Source organism: Acyrthosiphon pisum, chromosome X (assembly GCF_005508785.2).
Source record: "Acyrthosiphon pisum isolate AL4f chromosome X, pea_aphid_22Mar2018_4r6ur, whole genome shotgun sequence".
NCBI lineage: Eukaryota > Metazoa > Arthropoda > Insecta > Hemiptera > Aphididae > Acyrthosiphon > Acyrthosiphon pisum.
Genome location: NC_042493.1, coordinates 79259705 through 79285224, shown reverse-complemented (window position 1 = coordinate 79285224; position 25520 = coordinate 79259705). Strand labels below are relative to the sequence as shown.

The window sequence follows — 25520 nt, the reverse complement described above, 5'->3', positions numbered from 1 at the left end:
TTATATTATTATTATTATTGTATTTTCAACTTCAAAAAATATTGATTATTATGTTGAATATGTACAGTGGTGTTAAAATAAGCAAACACCAGTAGGTAATTTAAAATGTATCTTATAACGTAGAACTGCAGTGTGCAATATTATCAACTATATATTAATTTCAAGTGTAAAATCACTGGTTTATTTTAATTGCGTATTTGTTTTAATTTTTAATCTATATTTGCTATATACGTAAAATGTGCTTATCTATCAAATATAAATCTTAGAGTTCTGGGACAAGCGAATAATTTAAAATACTATTTTTCTTTCGTTTTTTTTATGCATTAAATTTAAGTTATCATGTATTTGTTTTCCCTCGGTTTAGTCTAATACTTCGTCACTTTAAATTTAATTTGTTACTCACAACCAACTCACCCTATTAATTTAAATGTGGGTCAACTAGCCAAACTCTTCTATACCCACGGCTTCGACAAACCATGCTTTGCGTTCCGATAAGCAACACTATAGCTTTAGGCACACGAGAACCCGATTTTGGTGCCTTACAACTACAACCACGTACAACTAATCTGTTAGCAAGTCAAAAAAAGCAGAGGGTATCTACATAAGTTTACTCTATCTCCAATTGGCCACACACCGTCTAAGGACCACGAACACCGATCTCACATCCGTCTCCACGAATATGGAATGCGGGGCCGTACCGTTGCTCGAGCCCTGAGATCGTATACCCGAACTCTTCGTCGGCATGGTACCATGGTCGCTAGTAGGATCGCTAACTACCATCTTTGCTGACTGTTTATGGCTACAGACAACCTCTAATGAACATAGCCCCAGCCCCCAACAGAAGACTGGGTGTGTACCTACTACCTACCATGGAGATACCATAACATATCATGGTCGACACACACAACTTCCATACTTGCAAGACCGTTCCTAGACAGCCTTTCTCTGGATCAGCGTTGGACCTGATAACCACAGCTGGTAGCTCCCATTGTCGCCACTTTGAAACAATATTGAACGTGTATACTCGTATATACTGTAAGGTTTAAAACTTTGTTTAACCTGTACGGCTGTACCACAGGTTTCCATGCCAAGATTCTTGTAAATGTCTATTCGTTTTATCGAGGAATTTGAATTTCGTATATCATAATAACATTTTTAAAATACTTTTAACAATATTATATTTAAATTTTATTTTATTTCATGTATAGTGTAGTAGATTAAAAAAAGACTGCAGACACTGAGAGGGGCTACAAACAGTAATATAATCATAATTATACTAATTTCATAGCAGCGTATAATCTAATAATTAATAATTAATAATAATAATAAAATCGAGCGGTCGCACAGAAAACTGGCATATGAATTATTTAAGTACACACGTATAACAAGCTCGCATTCTATGCATAATGTGTATTTAGTCAAATAGTAAAAATATATAATTAATTAAGAGAATAGTTGCCATCGTAATCTTATACAAATAAAAATAAAATAATAATAATAATAAATACACACAAAAGCGAAAAAAAAAACTAGCATTATTATGTAGGTACATAATATATATTATATATAAATGTATTACACACAAAAGTGTATACACAATATACATAAACATATATAAATATCATGTTATAAAAATATAATAATAACTGTTTGTATTATATTTTGATTATCTCGTAATATTATAATTAATGTATATTGTATTATATAAGCTCGATTTCTACATTTATCCATGTATAAAATAGTAGTGCTTTGAATTGTTGCAGCAGTCTAAAAATTGTAGTAAAAAATTCGATATCGGCACTATTAGTAGGTATGTATAATTTATTTATATAAAGTAGGTGCATCATAGACGCGCATGGCGACGCTATAAATCGTATTCTAATAATATTAATAATTAATAATAATAATAATGTACGAAAAAAAATCATAATAATAATAATAATAACAAAAGCGTTGTCCCCTTCTTATGTTTTTATGTACAACACGTATAATAAAATATCATTACAGACACACGGGTGGAAGATAATATAATATAATATAATATAATATATAGTCTATATCTAATGAATTGTTGTAAAAAAAAAAAAATAATAATAATAAAAAAATGAAAAAACGCGTTGCCGCCGCGATTACGATGGAGTGCTCTCGTGAGCTCGCGCAATGGGTTTACATTTTTCAAGGGGTAAAAAACATACAAACAAAAAATAAATAAATAAAACCGTTCTTCCGACTACCCACGGCGTTTACGACGCGACGGGTCGCGTGTGTGCACAGGTCGCGCGTGTCATCGTATACCTACGTATATTATATGAGAAAACAAACGCTCGTTAAAAATCTACGAACGACGTGCACGCGTACCTATAATATAATAGGTACGAGCCAAGTACGTTAGGTACATATCGGACGTATTATTATTATTATTATTATTAACATTATTGTCGTGCGACCGTATAATGATGACGTTTCTAAAAATGTCCTGCTGATGGACGGACGTGACACGTTCGCATCAAGCGTGCGCGATGCCTATTATCGCAGCCGTGTGGCCACAGTATAGTATCGTTGTACATAATATTGTGTGGTAATAATAATAAAAACAATGATGATGATAGTGTTGAGAGTGCGAGCGGCGGGCAACGCGCGATCGTAGAAAAGTAAATAATTAGACAACGGGCGATGGAAATCAGAAAAAAAAGCTCCGTCGGCGGCGGCGGTGGTTTAAGCGCACGACGTCATAATAATAACGCGTTAAATAATATTATGTTTAAATAAACCTAATCAATAATAAATCTACGAATGTTTATGATTATATAGCGATCATATTAATATATTGGTAAATTATATATTACCTAGATTTTATATCAAATTGTATAAATTGAGGCGCGGAAAACCGTCGTACATCCATCGCATTATAATAATAATATGTAATAAATAATAATAAGCGGCGAAAATAATAATTATAACGACAACAATAATATAATATTATAATGATATAGTGTTTTGAATCACTGCAGTAGTATAGTCGCCATCGTGTCTGTCTTTGGTTGTATATAAGTAATCGTTTTGAATTTCCTTGCACCCCCTCCCGTTATCCGGTGGCCGAATATATTTTTGAAGAGGAAGAAAGAGAGATAGAGAGAGAATTAGGCTCGCGTCGGCAGCGGGTAGGTGCGCGTCTAATATGGTGTCGTTGTCGCGTTTAGAAAATTTAATATAATTATAAATATAAATTTTTTTTCTTAGTAATTTTCGCAGCCGTGGTTGACGTTGTGGCGATGGAAGTACACGTTCAGCGGCGGCGACGGCGTTCCTGGACTGCAGGACAGGCGGTCTAACAGGCGGAAGTCGCGGTGGCGACCAGTGCGGTGGTGGCCAACACGATGGAGGTGACCAAAGCGGTGCTGCAGTATTGCTGCAGACCTGATGCACCACTTGCGCCTGCGACGGAAGCTTCTGTGGAGACGAACAAATACAACATTAGTGTTTTATCACGGGTCGAGTACTTAATTAATAATAATATTATGAAGGCGCTTAGGTAGCTTAGCTACCATACAAAATTCCTGGCTACGCCACTACGCATAAGTATACCTATAACGTAGGTATCGAAGACAACGACGATGAATCGCGTCCTGTTAAAGTAGTTGTAATAAGGACTATTCCTATCTATCTATTTAGGTACACATAACATTAATCAATTATTGTTGAACTATCGATATTAATACTACCTGTAATATATCATGTTACTTTTCATTTTCAGACTTGATAAAGCTATTATATTATATATATATATATATATTCTGTTTTAAGTGTAGCTTTGAGTATATGGAACATATAATATAATGGATTTGTAATTTGGTAATTGAAATATTATATCGTTAACGATACCTACCGTAAATTTGCAACAAAAATTAATGGCAATTGTTTTAGTATAAAGTTGACAAACATTATAATGACCTTACAACTTTTGAAAAGTCTCACTGTAGTATATACTATAATATACATATATTCTTTTTCAAAATGTATTAATTTTTCGATAATAATTTATGGGTTTCCACATTTTGGTATCAAATAAGAATAACTAGTTTTTACAACCACTATTTTTGTACAAAAATTATATACCTAACAAAACCTTATTCGAACGTTATAATATATAGTAAGATAACAAAATTATCAAAATTATTGGAAAAAGCCTGAGTGCGTAGTTAATAATTTAACTTATTATTGTTATTCTTATAACTAAACACAACTTGATCGTGTTTATCTAAAATAAAGTAGGTATCTAACATCACTCATATATGTGCGACCTATAATAATATATTATCATATACGTTGTATTATCCTGTCATCAGCTATGCCCTATGGCACCTGCACATGCCATCCCAAGTCACCAAACTTAGATAAACCTGGTAGTTTATGTTTCGAGTATAATCCAACAAAAACCAGTTATACCTATACAGGAAATTTACAGCCCCGTATTTTTTTTCGGGAAGACTAGATTATAGAACGATTATTATCTCAGTATAATTATATACTAATATTTTTCTACTAATTATATTTCAATTTTGCAAGCATGCATATTTCGGTCAGAATTATAGCCTAATGGATTTTAATTTTTCATTTAACTTTGTGCACAGGCCAACGAACTATCGTGTCGTACGCAATTTAAGTTAATGCGCATTTTCCGTGTTGGTTGTACCTTTATCAATGACAAAATGTATAATATTACACATTTACACAAAAACGCATTTTGAAAATTTATCGCCACAAAAAGTGGGTTTGAATAAAATCCATCGCATCGCAACACGCGTCTTTCTGTCCTTGTGTTGATAATAGATGGATCTAGCTTTCATGGATTCTATAAAAGCATTAGAGCATGAAAGTATTTTATTTAAATTGAATAATAATAATAATTGTGTGGTTTGACATTTTAATAAAAAACAATCGTTCTACTCTCGGGGAAAAAGACAGTTTAGAAAATACTTGGCAATGGCTCATAAATAAAATCCATCAAATATGATCTCAATATTATATAATAATATAAGGCGATATTAAAACTTTCAGAGAATTTTTCTATTAAGTAAATGTACGCAAAATGTACGGATCAATATAAAATATACCAATTTAGGTATCCAAAACCTTAATTTACTAACTCATTTTTATCAAGTTTTAAAGTAGGTACTTTAAAGGTAAAAAGACGCAACAGTTCAGAGTAAAAAGTAAAACTCCGGAAATCAGTTGCTTAAAAATAAACGATAAAAACTTTGTCATTTTATATTGACACAAGCTTTTTGTAGTAACAATAATTGTGTTGTTAATTATTTATTTAGATAAATTTTTGTTTTATTTTTATACACACATGTAGGCTCATAAGTCATAAGTATTTACTCATAAGTAAATGAAAAACATAAAACACAAAAAAACTTTACAATCACAGTAAAAATACTTTAATTTTATATACAACGCGCATTCATTTGAGGCTTCATAAAAAAGTAGATTAAATATTGTTAAACATGTCGTTTTTAACGACTTCTTTTGTTTGCGTTAAATTGATCATACTACTCATATGTCAACTATATGTGGGAAATTGGTGTGTGATGAAAAGTCGTAAAACTAGAAAATGGCAATGTGGTACTAAAACCTAATCAATAACTCGAGAAACTAAAATAATTACTTAACGGGAACCCCGATAAGTGATTAGTACAAAAAAAATGGCGGTCATGGGAGGAAATGTCCCCTGCAAGGAAATTAACTACTGTGCCACTGCTGGTTGTAGATATATTGTAATAATATTACTAACTGTGTTTTATATCGCGTTATATTATCAATTAAGCCTTGAGAACCACACTGAAAATAAATCCTATATTATGTTTAACGTTTGGATTGTGGGTACGTACAATTTTATTTTCTTATCAACAGGCGTCAAGATAAACATTTTTAAAGCTAAACTGTCGTTATATCACTCGAAATGTGCGAAAACGGCAAACAGACAACACCAGACAGTAGACGTAAACAAAACAAAACTATCAATTAAAATCATATTTATTTTTTAGTTCAATTAAAACCTGAACGGTTTTACTGTATGTTTTACAGTTGTTTAAAACTATTGAGTAAGTATTTATTTCAATATATTTTCAAACAAATTTAATGGAAATTTGACTACCATGATAAATTAAAAACGATACTTATCTACCAAAACCATATTGCCTACATCGATCATCTTTTAATAAATGTGCTGAGGAGCGGTTTAATTTAAATAATGTTGTAATTTAAAAACACAAGTTTTAGTTTTTATAATTATTTAATTTTAAGAAAGATAATACTGAGGTACAATAATATTGAGATATCTACCTCAATTGAAAATAAATGGTCTCTCCCAATTGTTCCTCCTCTTTGATAATAATTTAAAAAACATGAATTAGGGGAAACTTATATTCACATGGACAAGTACGGTTGAGAAACTTCGAATAGTGATTCTACACAGTTCTGGATCAAGTATTTTTTGGACTTTGTAATTCGACGAAATAGCCTGTCGAAATGTATATTATAATTTATATTATGACGTATTATAAACGCATAGCGGATATAAATGTTTTGAACTTTAAACATGTTAATCAGTTACATAGAAGTCACCGTCATGGTTAGTCCCAGTATTTTCAAATTGTTAACACAATATGACTACATTAGGAGCCATCTATAAGCTCCTTATGCAAAAAAATTGATAACACTGATTTATAATTAAATATATTATTGTAGTTTATACAATTTAATCTAATTATCTATGTGTTTCGCCAATTTAATATTATTATCTCTATTTCTAGGAACCATATCTCACATATTTTGACTCGTTAACGATAATACATTATCATATTTCCTCATAATTTCGTATGAATTAAATAAATAAATTATATTAAAAACTAATCAATTTAATGAATTTTTTACGTAAACACATATATAATACATAGGTATTATCATTGATTATAAATAGTATTTATAATCAATGGTATTACACAAAATGAACACGAAATTGCCTATATATAACCCCTTAAACACGATCCTCTTTCTAAGATTTCAATAATGTTAATTATTATATTATGCAAATGTATTGCTAACTGCAGATGCAACATAATTTTATAGTGCATTATTTGTTTTCTCTCCGACCCACGCGCAACTTCGGAAATGTGTAATACGCATTTTAAGGTAGTTCAATTTTTAAACTTTAATATTTTATTTACTCATAATTTGCATAAAAATTGAAATATCGTAAAAAACCAAACTTACAAACATACATGATTTTCCTAACTTTAAGTTTGATAATAGGTCGACTCACAATAATATTAAAGCTAACAATACAAGATTGGTTTTTCTGAATGAAAATTACCCATGTTGCGTTGGGTCAGAGACAATTTAAACCTCCTATAACCAAGGGTTGGTAGATAATTATAAAATATATCAATATTATATTATGTGCCTAAAAATAATGTATATAATTGTTAATAAGAGTTTTAAAAATGTCTCTGATCTTACAAGTACAATAGGGGTGGAGTGGTTTGTTTTAAATATATGGCGGGTTGTAATCAATATTAATGCTTGCACGATTATATGTTAAAAGAACTAATATGTCATACGCGTTTACAATCGCATTTACGCAAATGACTGTTTATACACGTCACGTGTTTTATTGTGGCAAAGAATAAAAATCTATACCTACAGTATGAAAATTGTATCAGCAAACGGTCTACACCATATCGCCTACTTGAGTGCAGTGGTAAAGTAAGCACGCAATATTTTTCGTGTAAGCCAGGTAGTGGCACCGACTCAAACAACTATACAATAGCAAATTCCAAATAATAGCTAAGTAAACGTTATAGGAATTGATCGCATACCAACCACCCGTTTTTAAGGAGTTCAATACTGTAAGTGCATGTGTAGAAAACGATTATTTATGTGTCGTACAAAGCCATCGCGTAGTAACGAGTATTAATTATTTTTGCTGAAATCATTGCTGAACTTTTTTTCCATTGTCCCAACCGATGCGATAATAAATCTGGAAACCCATTTGAATTCTCCAATATAACTGTTAACTACGTAATGAGATCGACTTTCCCACTTGTTCAAGCGATTGTTCTTCATATTTAAATTTGTATAATTTGCATGTTTTTAAATTTAGGTGAGTATCTTTTACGGTTGTGGTGATATGTATTGAAAATTACGTGTTCAAACTGGCTTTTAGAGGTCCTATCACAAAGGCCAAAGGGGATCGATCAATAAAAAATTGGTTTACGTTCCGGTAAAAATATACCGCTTTGGTAAATATACTGCAGTATCGATTCACTCAAGACCAAAAAGTGCAGCGTGACGTGCGTGACTCGCATGCAGATAAACGAATAATAAGAACTGTAGCAATATCATAATATAGACTATACAATGATGTTACAGAGTACAGTGGTGATAAGGTAATGCACTAGTGTGCACCAGTTTAATACTTACTCAAAACATCGTCGTTATGTTGATGTCCGCCGTACTGAGTAATCTCGTTGGCCTCTTGGTCATCGTCCATTCCACCTAGAAACAAGTGTCGTACAAGTGAGCGTAAGAACGCGTGAACCGAATCCGTGCAGTTTTGTTAAATAGTAAAATCATAATAATTTAAATTATAGAGTTTGGATGTCAAGGCGATTATAAAATAATCCAATTTGAAGTACTATCGACCAAATGGTACAAATTGGACCAATGGTACATAAATATATTTATCATATTGTTTGCTTTTATAGATTATTTTGATATTTGAATACTAAAATGAATTGTTATTTTTTTATTCGTAACAGTTATAATCCAAATCAAAATGCCTTCGTCTAAAAATAAATATTGTCAATACTTGGATACCTAGCAATAAAAAATAACATACGTTTTCGAAAATAACTTGGAAATTAAATGACTTGTATTTTGGCACCGATAATTCGGTGAGTAGCTCAAGTATAGTTTTACGACCGAAGAATTATTTTTGTCTTATTTTAAGTTTAAATGCGTGATGACTCGATGAAAATATATGTAAACATTTAAGTTTTATTCGGCACCACATAGCGTGTTTGCACTTTTATCGTATCACCTTCGCTAATCTATTCTAATATATTTCGGGACAATAGACTTTTCGCTCGTGATTTTAATTTTCAATTAATATTCTATTCGTATATTAAAAGTTTTATTCAGTAAGTAGGTCTTTGGCATTTGGCTAATGTTTGGTTACATATTAATTGATCTTACCTAGATATTTTAGTGTTTAAGATCCAATAGTAAAAATAAATGCAAAGCATGTGTGTGGTAATGCAGTGCATAAGAATACAAGGAGTCTACAAAAAATATCCTAGTGAGAATATTATCCCGATCAGAATATTAAAAACGTCCAAAAAAGTAATTTGAATATAAAAATAGGATTATTCATACTTATAATATGTATAATTACTATTATTCAATTCGATCAAATTTTATGAAAATATAACTTATTTTAAACTAAGTTATACGAGACGCCTTTTAGAAGACGCCACACGGGCATTTGTTGTCTCCGTCTTACAAACTCCCGGCTAGCGCCCTCTTAAGAAATACCTCTATGACTGGTTATATATTATTATTATGCGCCACACTGGCTCTTCGATGTTTTCAGATAACTTTCCTATAAATTTATTCATGAAATCCATATGAAAAAAACTTTCAAGTTATAAAAGGATCTTTTTGACTCGATGTATATAAGTCAGAATAGTAAAAGTTATCGATGACTTTAAACTTTAAAACCAACATGGATTTGGTAGGATTCTTAAAGCTATGGGATTTGTAGATTACAATATTTTTTCATGCACCCCAATAATACAAGGCATATAAAAATAACACAGAAAGTCTAAGTAATATAAGATGAACGCATTCAATGTGGATGATGTAAAACTATACTGTGTGCAAAAATAAAAAGCTGTGATTATGCGTGCGGTGTATCAGGATGACCGGAAAATAATTTGGAAAATCCAGCGGAGATTCCAGTTTTCCGATTTTTTTAATTCTGCGCCGGCATCAAGTGAGACACGTCAAATACTAAATGTATTTTTTCTACACTTACGAGCCCGAGCACGAATCACAATATATAGGTACATAATAATGTAACATCGTACCTAACGTATCTATCGTACCGCGGTCGATATCGTCATAATGTCGTTTTATCCGACCCGACATCATATATTATTAATTATTATCAATAGGGATGGAATTCTAATGCACTAAAATGTATTTCTCAAAGCTGAAAATTATAAATTAATTGGTATTTAAAGGAAAAAATTCATTTAAAATATTAATATTTCAATTAGGTAGATATAAGGTCTTGTAGTACAAAAAAAAACACGCAACTGCAAATGGACTAATGGAGTTGCATGTCTGGGCATAAACACATTATAATAGACTAGCTGATCTGTCATGTAGGCAAGATAGTAAAGAAAAATTAAAATAGAAATATTGTTATCGCTTCCTTAATTATTCACCTTTAGATAAAATGAGAACAGTGATCAACAAATGTATTAAAGTCATTATATAATTCACGTTCGTCACTATCTGACCGTCGACCACTTTATAGTTTATACCTATTACCTAGTTATTACTTATTAGTACCTACCAATATTATTTTTATATTTGAATAAATGTTAATTAAAATATAGTGAAAAAATCCGTAAACAACATCAAAAATTACCAAAAAATTTAAAATAAAAATTATATCTGAAGGTTACCTATACCTATTGCCTAAAACACATTTTTCAAATACAGAGCTGTCATAAAAACACGAGAAACAAAATTACATCGCATAAAATCCCAGCTCTAATTTTATCATCATCATTACATCGTTTCATATACGTACCGGAAAACACGACGTCCGCTGACCAGTCCGACCAGCCGTGAACGTTGCGAGCCTTGAGGCGGGCCACGTACGTGGTGCCGTGTTGAAGGGTGATCGGTATGGTCGCGGGTGCTCCGACCTGCTGTTGAGGCTGAACGTTGTCGCCGAACACGTAGGACATGGAGTACCGGCGCTCGTCTCCCGCGTTGCCACCAGTAGACGACTCGACCACCTGTGGCTGTGGCTTGACGTCCACCCAAGATGTCGGCGAGTCCTGTGAAATATGTACAACATACGCGTGTTTTAACACAGGTATACATAGGTAGGTATACAGGCGACGATGGCCTTTGGCCGTTATATAATTTTTATATCTAGTGTATGTTGTCGTTTTTTTTTTTTTTTTATAATTACACGCAATTATAATATTATGGAGGACACTATATTTTCTGTTCTACAAAACATTAATTATTAAGTACCTACTAAGTATAATAGATTAATAGTACATGATAACGAGGTTAAGAATATGTATATAGGGGCTTGAAACGACGATTAGAAGATTGTAACAATTAACATTAATTTATTAACATTTTATAATTTGTGAAAATTGCCCGAGCTCTCGTATATAATAGATTTATTTTATATGTCTTGTGTAACTATTATTACCATTACAACGTTTAAGTTAAATTTAATAACTCAGAAATGATTCGTTCGATTTTGATTTAGATGCATCAATATTAAAAAAAAAAACATATGTTTATAGTAGAAAGGTGTGGTTATGGTATATAAAAATGAAGTCCGTACATAGAATAATCCTGGTTTTTGAAACTATGGTTTTTTGTAGGTATTTTTAAATATTCCAAAGATCGTTTTAAAAAAAAAAGTATTATTAAAGGATAAAGGTGGATAAGACTAGAGTCACTCTGCAGTAAATACTTTTTTTTAATCCATCCCTCCTATTAATGCAGGCTGGAACAACTAGCTGGCACCTGGGAAGATTCAAGGAATATAGTTGGCACCTTGCAAATGAGACGACGCACTCGGCTGTAATGGCTTCGAGGCATAACTAGAGTGATATATGGCGATCGATTTATATGATGAACGTGGCCATGTATATTTATACTTATAGGTGAGGTGGTTGTGCGGTAAATGTCAAAATATGTCACTAATGACGACGACAAGTTTAATGTCTATTTAAAATGACGTATTATATTATAATTAGCATATTATACCTGTTGCTGCCTGTACTGCAACTGGTACTCCATCAGTGGCGACCAACTGTCCACAGTCCATGCCAGTTCAGGCGCCTTGCCCTTGACCTTGACGTACGACTGCTGTGGTTGGGCCGGTGAACCTGTAACGAAAAGAAACAATTCGCGATTTGTCAATTGCGACACGCTGAAGTCGGTGTACCACTCAGCGGTGGTATATCTACTATGTAATGGACGCACGAGGTATAATATTATTTATAGAATAAAAATATTATACGCGACACGAGAGTGTATAATGTATATTATTATTTACCGGTCAACGTTATGTAATCCGAATAAGATACACCCACGCGGTTCTCGGCCCGACAACGGTACCGACCAAAGTCCTGCGGTCCTTGCACCTGTTTCACTCTGAGCACGAAAGTTGGTCCTGCCGGTATCGCGGTTGCGTTCCCTGAGCCCTGGAAAGTGTTTTGGGATGCTGATTGCCTGAGCGTATCGTACCGGCTGTTGGGGCCTTCTGCGACCACGGGTGTCGACGATGCCGGTCCATTCGGGGTCAGCATTTCCTTTTCCCACGTGACTTTCACCTTGGGGTACGCTTGTACGGAACACGCCATCTGAGCGGTGTACGTTTCTCCGGTGTTGACGATGAGCCGGGGCACAACAATCTCTGGCAAGACTGCAGTAAACGACACACCGGGTAAACAAAACGATCGGAGACGATACAGTTATATAATATTATCGTTATTATATACAATATTGTTTTAAAGTATTCAAATACTCATATTGGTAGGTAGGTATATCGGATACTTTATTATTAAATGCTTTTGTAGAGTCGAATATTTAAAATGCGTTTTTATTGGTATTGATCAGATACATTTTTAAATGCTTTATTAGTCAAATATTTAAAATGTGTTTTGTATTGAATGCTTTAATTTTTATTTTCGAGTGGTTCATTTAGATTTATATGTATGGTAATTATTTTGTGAATCGTGAATTCCGACGACAATAGAGCATAATATACAATGATTGTGTTAATGTGTTATATAAAAAAGTTCACCATAAAATTATTAATTAATAATTATATTGTTGGTATAAATGATGGATAAATATTTCTAAACAAAATAAAATGGTTATTATGTGTAACAATGACTTTATATAATAATAATGTATCATGTAAAATATATATTATATTATTATATTATAATGATTAATGAATATGAGTTAAAATTAATTTTTCTTTTTAAGTATTTCAAAGAATTTGTTGTATCGATATATACTACTTACACTCTATTTCCAATTCTATTCCCAAATGTGCGTTTGCCGCATTGGGCCCTCCAGACCCGGAGGAGGTGGATCCCGTGGTGATGCTGTTGTGCGCCGAACACTCATAGTAACCGGCATCGCGATACGCGACGACGGAATCGATACGGACCTCATTTGTGTTCGACACGACTACCGTCGAGGAAGTTGATGATGCAGAATCCGGGACTTTTTGATCATGGTCTGGAGACACTGAGGTCGATTGATGCGGTTGCTGGTGGTATTTAGCCTATATACGACAAATTAAATCGCGAGCATATTAACAATCAGTAAATTTGTTGATGGGCGCGAGTAATTACCCTTCTGGTCCATTGAACAGTAGGTTCCGGATACCCTGCCACACTGCATACCAGTTGCACAAGTTCACCTTGTTTCACGGTCAATTTTTTCAAGCCTCCAGTAGGCGAACCTGTGGATCCTACTGCATGCACTGCCAAGACTTTGGCCGGATCTGCATACAAAAATAACGTCACATAATTTATTAAAACACAATCCCAAAATAATAAATATAACTATTGGTCACTACGAGCGCCGGTTATGGATATACGTTTTAAATGGGTAGGTCTTTGCAGCCGTCCCCCGCTGAGCCACCGAAAAATCACTCGCGATATAAGAGGTGATTACTTACGCGACGTCCAGACTACAACGCACTTAGCACATTAATGCCCATTCACCCCAAAATTAAAAACCAAACAAAAATCTTATCTACACCGCAGACGACGCCAGACCGGCGCTCGGCAACAATACGGAGAGGGTAATAAAATATACAGATAAGTACTGACGTGTGACACGAAGGGTATGGGTTATCTCAAGGGGGGGTGTTGTTGTTATTCTGCACGTGTAGGATCCAGAATCCATCCTTGTTACTTGCTCAATGATCAGTGTGTGTTCCTGGTATCCTGCAGATGTCTCCGATTGCGTACCATGTTTGACCCTCGGATCTGTAGTCATTGGATAATAGTCGGTCATTATGCTCTTGGTGCCATTGATCCAAATTACCGCATAGTCATCTATAATGTTACACACATGGAACAAAGTTATGTAATGATTTCAATATACCCACATTTATTTGGAAATAATCATTATATTGACTATACATATATAGACAAATATCATTGGTTTAGATAGGCGTAATACATTTAACGCCGCATTATATTATATATATATATTAATTTATTAATATAATATATAGATACATAATATATACTAAATAAATGCAGTACCACATAAATGTAACTAATATTTTTATATTTTCTTTATTTAAAATAAAGAATATAATATATTTATTATAAAAAGCACACATATTTCGAAGTTAAAACTTTAAGAGTTTATCATCATTGGCGAAAATAGCCTACATTTTTAGTGGGACTTAGCCATTGAGGTTCCTTTTATAAAAACGTGTGGAGTAGCATCCTCTCTCTAAATATAATTTTTGACTTACAAATACAAATATATACGTAAACTATAAAATTTACATTTGATATCTATTTTATGCATCAGAGTATATCTATAAATAATTGGAGTAGGTGACGAATGACGATCACACCTAGGTATTTGTAGTAAAATATTACATGGAAAATAACGAATCTTATCGCCTGTTCAATATTTTTATCGCTTATCAGAAACGCTGCTGCAAAAACAAAATTTTTAATTTTTTTTCAATATATAATTTTTATTGAGTTTTTAGTTTCGTTTAATTATTGAAAAAAAATTATATTGACTTAGTAGTTAGTACTTGGGTATATTATAAAGTCTTTATCTGGAGTGATTTCGTATAGATTTGAGGGAATGAGGGATCTTAAGATTTTTAAGTATAAAAGAAGAAAAATATCTATACGTGAAGACAATATTACTCGGATACATAATAATTAATAAACTAAATAAAAGTAACTGAATATAATTTCGATAAAATCTAAAAAGCATACGTCATATTACAACTATTCTGCATTACTTACCAGAACCATTGGCAACCTTGCAAGGTAGATTCACCGTTGTGCCCTCGATAGTTTCTACCACAAGTCCCGATGTCAGTAGGCTGGGCATTGTGTTCGGAGTACTGGCGCCGTCGGGGGATGCTTCTTCCGAATCCTCATCCTCGTCACTAACGGTACCATCACCCATATAATCCGAGCTTTTATCATCTCGTCGAATTCGCTGTAGCCGGTAGTTGTCATCTCGTAAGGTACGACATTCACCTGTGGAAAACAAAAACAAACCATCAGTTTATAATATACGGTGTGATAATATTAATTTAGTATTTTATATGATAATGAGGGCTTGCATTTGAAAAAAAAATCCGTTTTATGTTATTTACAATTATAACGTTACACAATTTTTGAGTTTATCGTCATTTAGAATAGTGTTATACCTATTAAATTTATTAATAATAACTAATGCAGGTAGGTAATGGCCCGGGTACGGAATATAATATAATCAATTATAATGTCCGTATGCATGAAATAAATATTTCTACGAAACTTTTAAATAAATGGATTTTAAATTATTTCGTTTTGAGTTATTTTTCGTTCAATGAAATTCTTTAAATTACGTTTTGCGATATTTTTCGTTTAATGATATTCCATTCATCACGTTTTGCGTTATGTTTTGTTTAATGATATAGGTATAATACATATTTTGTTAATCTTTATGTTTTGTTTTACTGTATTAAATTATTTTTGATTATCGCTTTCCGTATTAATTACGCTTACTAATTTCAACCGTTTTTTGTTAGATATAACGTTATAATCATAACGTTATTATAACGTTTGCAAACCCTGAATTTATAATATATAATGATGTGACATTGTAAACGTGGGCCTGCGGGCTGTATGAGGTGATGGTTAGGTTAACTATTGGTCATAACCCAACTAGGAGAAATGATAGGTTTAGGTGATCAAAAACCACCAACAATTTAACAAACTTTTTTCAATAAAATACTTATATAATTATATAATTATATACAATATTATGTTTATGTATAGTCTATATAACATGCTACATTTTTAGAAAATTATATTTTATGTTGAATGTTGATTAAATTTGTGTTAAATTCAATCCATTTCACGATCTATTGTGGTTGTTGGCAAGAGCACGCAACTCACATTTCAATACAAATGTTTCCCTTTTCATGTTCCCATCCACCCCGGAAATGTTTCCATTCTACGGCCATTTTCTAGCCAAGACAGCATACACGCAGTTTACACGCTGGGCGAAGAATCAGAAAAAGCGGTACTATAAGATTGAGCACTTAAAAAATTGGAACATTGCCGTAACTGTTACACACCTGTTTTCATTATTTTTAAATGCATAAAAGTAATATTTTACTATTGTTGTATTTATTTTTAAACTAAACTTTACTCATCATACACATAATACCATTTTCTCCACGCGTACATTTCGAAATATATTTCTTTAAATTTCTTTCATTCAATATATTCAAACCTTGTAATCTTAGATGGATAATAGGTCACCTATTGCCTATTTTGTATGTTCAAAAAAATATTTACGAAGCTGAGGGAATTTTAGTGACGAGGACGTTCGTTCAACTACAGCTCTCTATCAAGCATGCAACACCTAAGCACCTTACTATAATACTATACAAGCAATAATAAATATAATTTTATTATATTTCAGGGTGCTAACCGTTGAGCCCCCCTCCGATTTATTAGGTATTTATTTATAACAGAATGGCTGTTCGAGAAAAAACTTTTTAAAAATCACGTCGCAAGGCATCGCGTGAATCGCGGTTGTGCGACGGCGGTTCCTTATACGAACTATTACGCACGTGCACGAGACGCTCTTTCGGATCCACGTCCGGCGACGCGAATAACAAAACCGCCGACCGCCTAGGCGTCGCAAATACGCAATAACAGAACACCGCCTAGGCGGCGGCGGGAAAACGCGATCGCGGCGTCGGCGGCGGTGGTTTCTCCTCGAGGCGACCGCCGCTGCCGACGGCATTCCTTGACGCGAAGAAACGTCCGCACGGTACACAATACCGAAATACCATTAGGTATAAATCCATTAGGTATTATAATTATTGTCGGGCAGCATTATTATTATTATTGTTATTGTTTTCGCGTCTCTCCAAGTCCGATTGTTATACACTCGACACGAAGAGTCGGTGTCGGTGTGGACAGGGGAAGGGTATTATTGTTGTGTTTCATTGGCGGCGGATTGCCGTCGACAATAATAATGATGATACTTAAATAACGGCGGCCGCGGCGGCGTCGGCGGTGTAGATACAAACGCGACCCGCCTCCGCCACACACTCGCACGCATACACGCCACATTCGTCGTCGTCGTCGTTATGATAATAATAATAATAATATAATCATAACATTATTATTTATGATTATCATCGAGCGACTCGAGCAGAGGAGCGTGTTGTGCGCCGCGGAGATCCCTCTCCGAGCGCCGTCGTTTGAATATCAAACGAGACGTGCGTAATGGCCGTAATCGCGTAATAATTGCCATTTACACGCGGCATACATTGTATTATTGCCGTGTTTAAATTGCTACGTGCGAGCCTTACGAAATCCGTCAGCAACAGACGGACGATATTATTATCGTATCATAGTTATATGACGACTTCAATGACTTCAGCCGAACCCGAAACTTTGGCCGCCGGTCCGAGGTCGGGTTTCACGTAAATATACACCTCGCCGCAGTGGCACGCGCGCGTCTCCGATGAGCAAACAACACCCAGCCCGCGGTCGCCGCGGCGGTTTTCATAACAATAATATTATCGTCTTGCGCAGTCTGTCGATCAACCGGCCGCGACAGTGACACACGATCGACGCGACCACCGTCGGAGCGACCGACCGAGCGACCGACCGCAATCGTCGTGCACGCACGCCGCTCACCCCTTCCCCGCTCCAGCCGTCACAACCCTCGACGACATGGCCACCGCCGACGAGGGCGTAGCCCGCCCGCCGGACCGACACGGCCACTATAGCCGCATTCAGTGTATAATTTAATTAACTCGGCGGCGGCGTATACACAATGGCTATATACACATAACGATATATTATTATAGACACTGTGGTATTGTGATATCCGTTGTATATTATAGAAAACGCGGACGAAAAGCACACGTAGTCCCGTTAAGGGCGTAGTCTCTGCCGCGCGTCGCCGATTTACAAACAACAACCCACTCTTCGTCGTCACAGTCGTGTAACGCCAATTCGCGTAACTCTGCGGGGTGAAGGGGTTGTCCACGCCGATAAGTAATTGAACGTCGGCCGCGGCGCATACCTCGGCCGTATACATACCGGAGGCGTGGCCGCCGCGGCCGACCCAATGACCTTTTCGACCGGACTGCTTCCAAAGACGTATTACAGTGTCGTGACGAAATGTCAACGGCAGCGCAAATGCCGTCGGAGTAGGCACACGCGGTGGGCCTATGCCTATTCGCGCCTACTCCGCCGCCGACCACGACCGTCGGGGTTCGACGACCTGGGATGACGACGACGGCGACACCGCTGTTGGTGGGGGGGAGAGAAAAAAAACCGAAATTCCGTGGCGTTCGCGTCGTGTAGACTGTTTTTTTCGGACATATAAAACATATAATATATTATTATGTTTCGTACCATAATATAGTTTACGTCTTCAGATCGTGTGTGAGGGGAGGGGACACACACACACACACGCGCGCGATATCATACGCATAACGACGCGCGCGACCGCTCTCCTCCCGCGACGCACCACCGCCGACCATCACCACACGTGGATAGGTTTTTTGTTTTCGCGACATCCGGAATTTCGAGTATATAATTTTTTTTTCTCCTCTCCGTGACGAGCGAACGTTTCTGGCCGCCGTCCGATGTTATACATATTATACACGTGACGACGACCGACGACGACGACGGCGACGGTTTTTTTATGCGGCGCGTCGAGCACGTTTGTATAAATATAATTTCGTATAATATCATATACATTTTTATACGCACACAATGCGGTTGTACACGAACACGATTATTATTCGGTACGAATATTGTTGGAATGGAAAAAATACGCCAGCGAGGCGATCGTCGGCGGTCGGGTGAGGGAAGGAGACCCGCATGCACGCATATCGCGGTCGATCGCACAATACAATTATTATTATTATTATATTATTTGAATATTGACGCGGCGGCCGAACCAAAGAGTGGTCGGTGTTTGTTGCTGGGGTGGGGGGCGGGGGGGAGCAGTTGGGCGTCGGCGGCATTCAGGTGGCGGTGGCCGAACACAACCACAACGGAAGACGATTAACAATATATAATAATAATAAAGACCAGCGACTGTTCTGTAACCACACGAAACCGCGTCGATATTCGACTGGTAATAATAATGAGACGCGCGTCGGAAGAGAGACGGAATCGCGTCGGGCCCGTCGGACACCACGAACACGGCGTTTCGTGCGCATATGTGTCGATGACGACGACGACGACGACGATGGGAACGATCGGTTGCAGTAATAATAATAACAACGATATAACGATGACTCGGCGGATGTGAAAACGGACCACACGTCATGCGGCGGCGGCGGGTATATAATAAGAGCACACTGTTAATTACCATGGTCGTATAATATTGTGTTTACAGAGGCAGCACAAGTAAAATAATATATTATCGTGTGTGTAGAGTGTGTAGTAGACGACGAACATGTGTGGACGACGAAATTTATTGAACAAATATATTATTATGACGGCAGCTGACGGGGGCGGTGCGCGGGGATTCGACGACGATATCATGCTGGTGGCGATGATGAAACGATTCTGGAATGTCAGATGGGAGGGGTGAAGGGGGCCAGTGGCAGTGGTTGTTCGGCAGATGACTAAACGGCGTACATGTACGTCCGACGATACTCCGTCGCTGCCGCTGCCGCTGGTAAGCTGGTGTAGCTGTAGCGAGTTGCGACGCAGCGGACTAGGCTGAGGAGGAGGAGGAGGAAGAGGCTGAAGAGGAGAAGGACGACGACGCGCTATTTAAGTAATTTTTTCCCGAGTGCGGGCGTAGAGGCGTCGGCGGGGAACCAGAAGAGGTGACATCATCACCGCGCGCGCGAGTAAGAAAGATCTCGCGCGACCTCTGCAGCGCGCGCGCGTGTCTCATCACCGCGATCGAATTCGAACCGCGCGCACGCATAATATTATTAAATACACGTATATTTAGATACGTATAATAGTGCACGACACGTTGCACGCCGACCGCATATACAGGAAACGTGTGCACACAAATATTGCATTACGTTCGGCATTAAATATGCATAACTAATAGGTAACAATAAAAGAAAATATACATAAATCGTTATCGTGATAATAGTATAACGGGTGTGCCGCGGCCAAATCTGGAGAAGTGGTTTTGTTTTATTTATTTCCCTAGCGGAGGCGATAAAAAGCGATACAAAAAAGAACGTTCGAAAAAATATATAATACGATTATTATTACCAGCCAAGTGCGAGGGCTATATTTACATATACGCGCGCGTCGTACTGCACGTGACACGACCAACGACGATAATAATAATACTCTGAGCGAGCCGGGGCGCGCGCGCCAGCGCAGTTAATTGCATTACTATTATTTTGATTATTATTATTCATATTGTAATAACGTCTGAGAAATATCGGAATGACGTGACACCATAGTGTTATATAATACACGCGGGGCGTCGACGACGACTATTATTAATCTCATATCGAGCGCTGAAGAGGAGGTGTCGTCGTCGTCGTCCTCGTCGTTGCGGTCGAGGCGTAACGACCCGGCAATACGACCGTCGGGATAATGATGATTGATGATAACGATTGACGATGACGATGATAATGATGTCGAATGAGCGAGCGAACGAACGCCAACTGACGTTTTCTAGTGCACCGTTCGATGATAACAACGTGTGACCGGGATATGTGGGGGGAGGGGGGCTGAGACCTTTGCGATATCCTTGTCAGGGAAAACGGTATAATAAAATACTTATTTTTTATTTACGACCCATCCCGTCGACGAACGCGCCAACACGACGCAGAGAAGATGCGTGTATTCAAGTGTTGGAATGTCGCAGTCGCTGTATGCACATTATTTACACAACGTTATTATAATATTACTCACAAAAGAGGATGGTGATAAAATAATTACGACGACGATGTCGGCGGCGTTGATGAGTTGCTCAATAATTATAAATAACGTGTGACAAGACAAGGTTTCGCAAATAATTACATTGCGTGTGTGGTGTATTTGTTCGAGTTTCGACTGTGAAGAACAAAATAGGTACAGAAAACCGATCGATCAACGTTATTTATTGTTATTATTATAATTTATAGCCAACGATGTTCTTGTCGAGAACGCGTTGACAATAATATTTAGATGTGCCGAGGGTGTGGCCACGGCAGTATGTTATTAATTATTATATATATTATATAATTAATAAAAATGTTCATAATATTTTATAATAATTAATAACGATCACGATACATTACACTAGCGTAATACATATTACACTGTCACTGCTACGGTATAACCTCGTGGTTTTATCGATCGGCGACGCGACGATGTATGGGCCTACATCGATTTAATGGTTCGTTATTAATTACCTATTATGTCACACGAGCGGTGTTTTTTTCCCAGATCTAATTTAATAATAATAATAATTAATTGTATTATATAAAACACATTACCGATCGAAAAACACGCCACACAGAGAATTTTTTACAACCGTAATCCACCGATAATCTACTCGAGTAATTAGATATGTAGTGTAGTTATGTACAGCTGCTGTTCGATTTTTTTATACAGTTTAAAATTAAACGTACCATTGGTCTTTTTAAAATGATTGTCGTATAAAAATCGAAGACTTTCATGTTCTAAGGTAATTTATTTGAGAAATTTACGAGCGAACAGATATCTTTCTGGTAAACGGTAGAACCCGATTGCTTACGATTTACCTTTTTAGAAACACGATTGCGAATAATTGACAAAAAATCAAAGGAATACAACACGATCGCGTGCTAAAATATAGGCTCCGACGTAGTCAAATGTATAATCTTACAATTTTCAAAATAACACGATTAAATTAAATGTTTTTTTTTCAAGTCAGCTGTGTTTTGTAATGCCTGGTTTACACAAAGCCGAATAAACAAAAAACAAAAACACAATAGCAATTAGCAAGAAACTAAATTTTTAATTCAGTAACATATAAGAAACAGCAACAAAGTGTAGACTTTCCGTTAACATCACGAATGCTAAATGGCAACATTTACGAGACAAAATATATTGTTGTTTTTAATAGAGGTTTTCATACTTTGTAGACGAAACATCGTGGTTTCATGGTTATTATAGTTTCATTTATTTATTTATTTATTTTAAAAACCAAAAAACTTCAATACCAACATTTCGACAAAATAAAAAATTGCATCTATTGAAGGAATCTATTCCACGGACAATTGTATATTGATAGTAAACTATATTGATATATTGTAATAACTTGGTTTGGCGTTAATTTAGAGACCTAGTCGTGGAAATGGATAGTGCTATGAAAATATTTCTTTCCCTGGTGCATTTTAGTGAATCACACAAGGAATAGTTATTGTACACTATAAGCGGCAGTATAAAAATCAAACGCCATATTACATTAGTCGTATTTTTATAATATGAGGAGGGGATACACGTGTGTAGGAATAACTATAGAATTTTGTCTAGCTGTGGTGGGTTGAATGTCTAGAAAAAAATATCTAAAAATAATATCGACTCAAAACATTCCGAGGAATGTCTATAATGTATTTTTCAAATTGTCTCATATCATAAGTTATAACTTATAAGTTATAACATAATAATTCATAAATCTCGTATAATATTATAACTGGTGACCGTGAACGCAAATAATGACATAACTCTTACTATTATAGTATTATACAACACGTATGTATTATGTGGCAATATTTATTATATTATTTTTTTTTTATTGAAGAGAAAAAAATAAAATGAAACGTCAAATTTTTAAAAAGCCAGACAAGGTATAAAATTGGTTGAGGCACTCATCACGCTTTTTATTCGTCCCGGAACCGGATAGTATTATAGTAGTAATGTACTTATTATAATTACAAATTTTAAATCAATAATAATGATAGTCATCACATTTGAAAAATGATGATATTGGTTTATTATACGTAATTTATAGTGTTTACGAAGTGTTTTTAAAACGTTAAGTTATCATAAAATGATTTTACTAGCACTCAAGTATATAAAATATCACATCATGCACCAGTAATTAAAATACATAGTAATTAATAAAATTCAAGTAACCGGAAATTAAAATCAAAGACTAAGCATTCTATTAAAAGAGCATATTATACAAAATATAAAAATAACATCATAAAACTAAGAGATCGTTGTAATTAAACCCTTTAAAAAAAAAAAAAAAAACATTTTGAGTAATGATTTCTGTGTTCCGGGAGTTTTTGATATTATACAGTTAGAAATTAGAATAGCATATGGTTATATTTCGTTTATATTTTGATGTAAAATGTCCCTATTAAATGAAAAACGAAATTGCACACTATTACATCCCAGTTCTTAAAAAAAAATGAATACACAACACCAAAAGAAAAAAACAAGTCATCGGTAAAAATTGTTAAGTCTTTGGGAGTTTTTAGTTTCTGAATTCCAACAAAATTATTAAAATATACTTCGTTAAAAAAACTGGTAATCCGTAAATTCCTCTAGTTTTCCCGTGAATAATAAAGAAACTACTATAAAATCAAAAAAGATACCCAAATGATAAAATCAATATTTTATTAATGAAACTTTTGGATAATTCTTTCAGTCGTACGACTAGAAAGAGTATGACAGCCAAAACTAACTAAGAAAAGAAACATAATTTTAAAACTAAATAAATCAAAGAAAATTATAGATTTTTATGTTATCAATCAATCATTACCAGCTGCTGTAAAATAATTACAATACTGCCAATTTTTTTGTTATGAACTATTACATAAATTAGAGTGGTTTGTTAAAAGGTATAATAATGTACTCTATTTGCCAGTGGGTAGTGGTAAACAGTTAAGACATAAAATATCACATTCATCTATGTTATCGGTCTGCGAGAGCTTATCGCAGGGCGGCTGTATCTAAATGAATATACATTTCGCCTTTGAAGTAATAAGTTAGATATAAAAACCCATCTTTTGTACAATGACCCACCTGGAGCTATTTTAAATAGTAATTCAGGTTTTCGGTCCTCGACATAAATATCATAATGGAAACGTATTATATAACATTTTGTATAACCTTAAAAATAATTGATAAATGTTTATATTTAATATTATTGTAATACATATTACTTTTTTTATGACTCTGAGTGATGCATGATTGTATTGGTTTAAAAATGAGAACAATTATTACTATTATTTTTTACTGCATCATTTAGATTTAGGAGATTAAATCTAGACGTTGTATATAATATTATATTTAAGATATCGTTATTTTTTTTACTCAATAGTTATCAGGAATAACTACTGACGACAGTATTCTTGAAGAAGTACCACTTCAGAATTGTTTTTCGAAAATGCGATGATTAATGTCAAATATTGATATTCCAAGTCTTATTACACTCACACAGTGTCCCACACTTCCTGTGTGGACTTTTTTGATTACTATTAATTGTTATTTACAAATTATAATGTACGCTGCATTTAATTGATAGGTCGAACTATTTTTGAATAATCCAGTGTCCACTTGTGAACGAACAGCGGAAAATTGAAATAAATATTTCACATTATCGGGACAATGGACGTCACTGTGTGTAAACAATTGAATGTAACGACGACGACGATAAGGCGTGAGTATCATCGTCCTCGAATCGTACCCAGACCAAAACGTCTAGTCTAAAAAAACAACCGACCATTAAAGCCAATCGGTATAATTGCCGTCATTAAAAAATACTAGGTACTAAAATTAAAATTAATATTACAAATTGAAAATCATTTCGACTCATTTAAAACTCGTTTTTTAACAGATCTGTAGTATACTATATACTATAGTAATAGTTCTATGTACTAGAAGACGCATGCCAGAGAGCACACACACTCACAGTATGATGACGTTACGTTGTAACTACTGAAAAAAAAAATCGAGTGAAAAGTGGCGGGGGGT

General features: G+C 35.1%; 1 protein-coding gene across 1 annotated transcript in view; it reads right to left on the bottom strand.

The window, feature by feature from the left end:
• Positions 1-1671: 1671 nt before the first annotated feature.
• Positions 1672-25520, bottom strand: part of LOC100573625 (neural cell adhesion molecule 2) — a 38370-nt gene continuing 14521 nt past the window's right edge. The window contains exons 3-11 of the mRNA XM_008183269.3: positions 15354-15593; positions 14181-14408; positions 13698-13849; positions 13363-13627; positions 12386-12754; positions 12094-12215; positions 10886-11138; positions 8485-8559; positions 1672-3450 (exon numbers count right to left, since the gene is read on the bottom strand). Of these exons, the coding sequence (XP_008181491.1) occupies positions 3329-3450; positions 8485-8559; positions 10886-11138; positions 12094-12215; positions 12386-12754; positions 13363-13627; positions 13698-13849; positions 14181-14408; positions 15354-15593 (1826 nt within the window). The 3' untranslated portion in view covers positions 1672-3328. The remainder of the gene's footprint in view (positions 3451-8484; positions 8560-10885; positions 11139-12093; positions 12216-12385; positions 12755-13362; positions 13628-13697; positions 13850-14180; positions 14409-15353; positions 15594-25520) is intronic.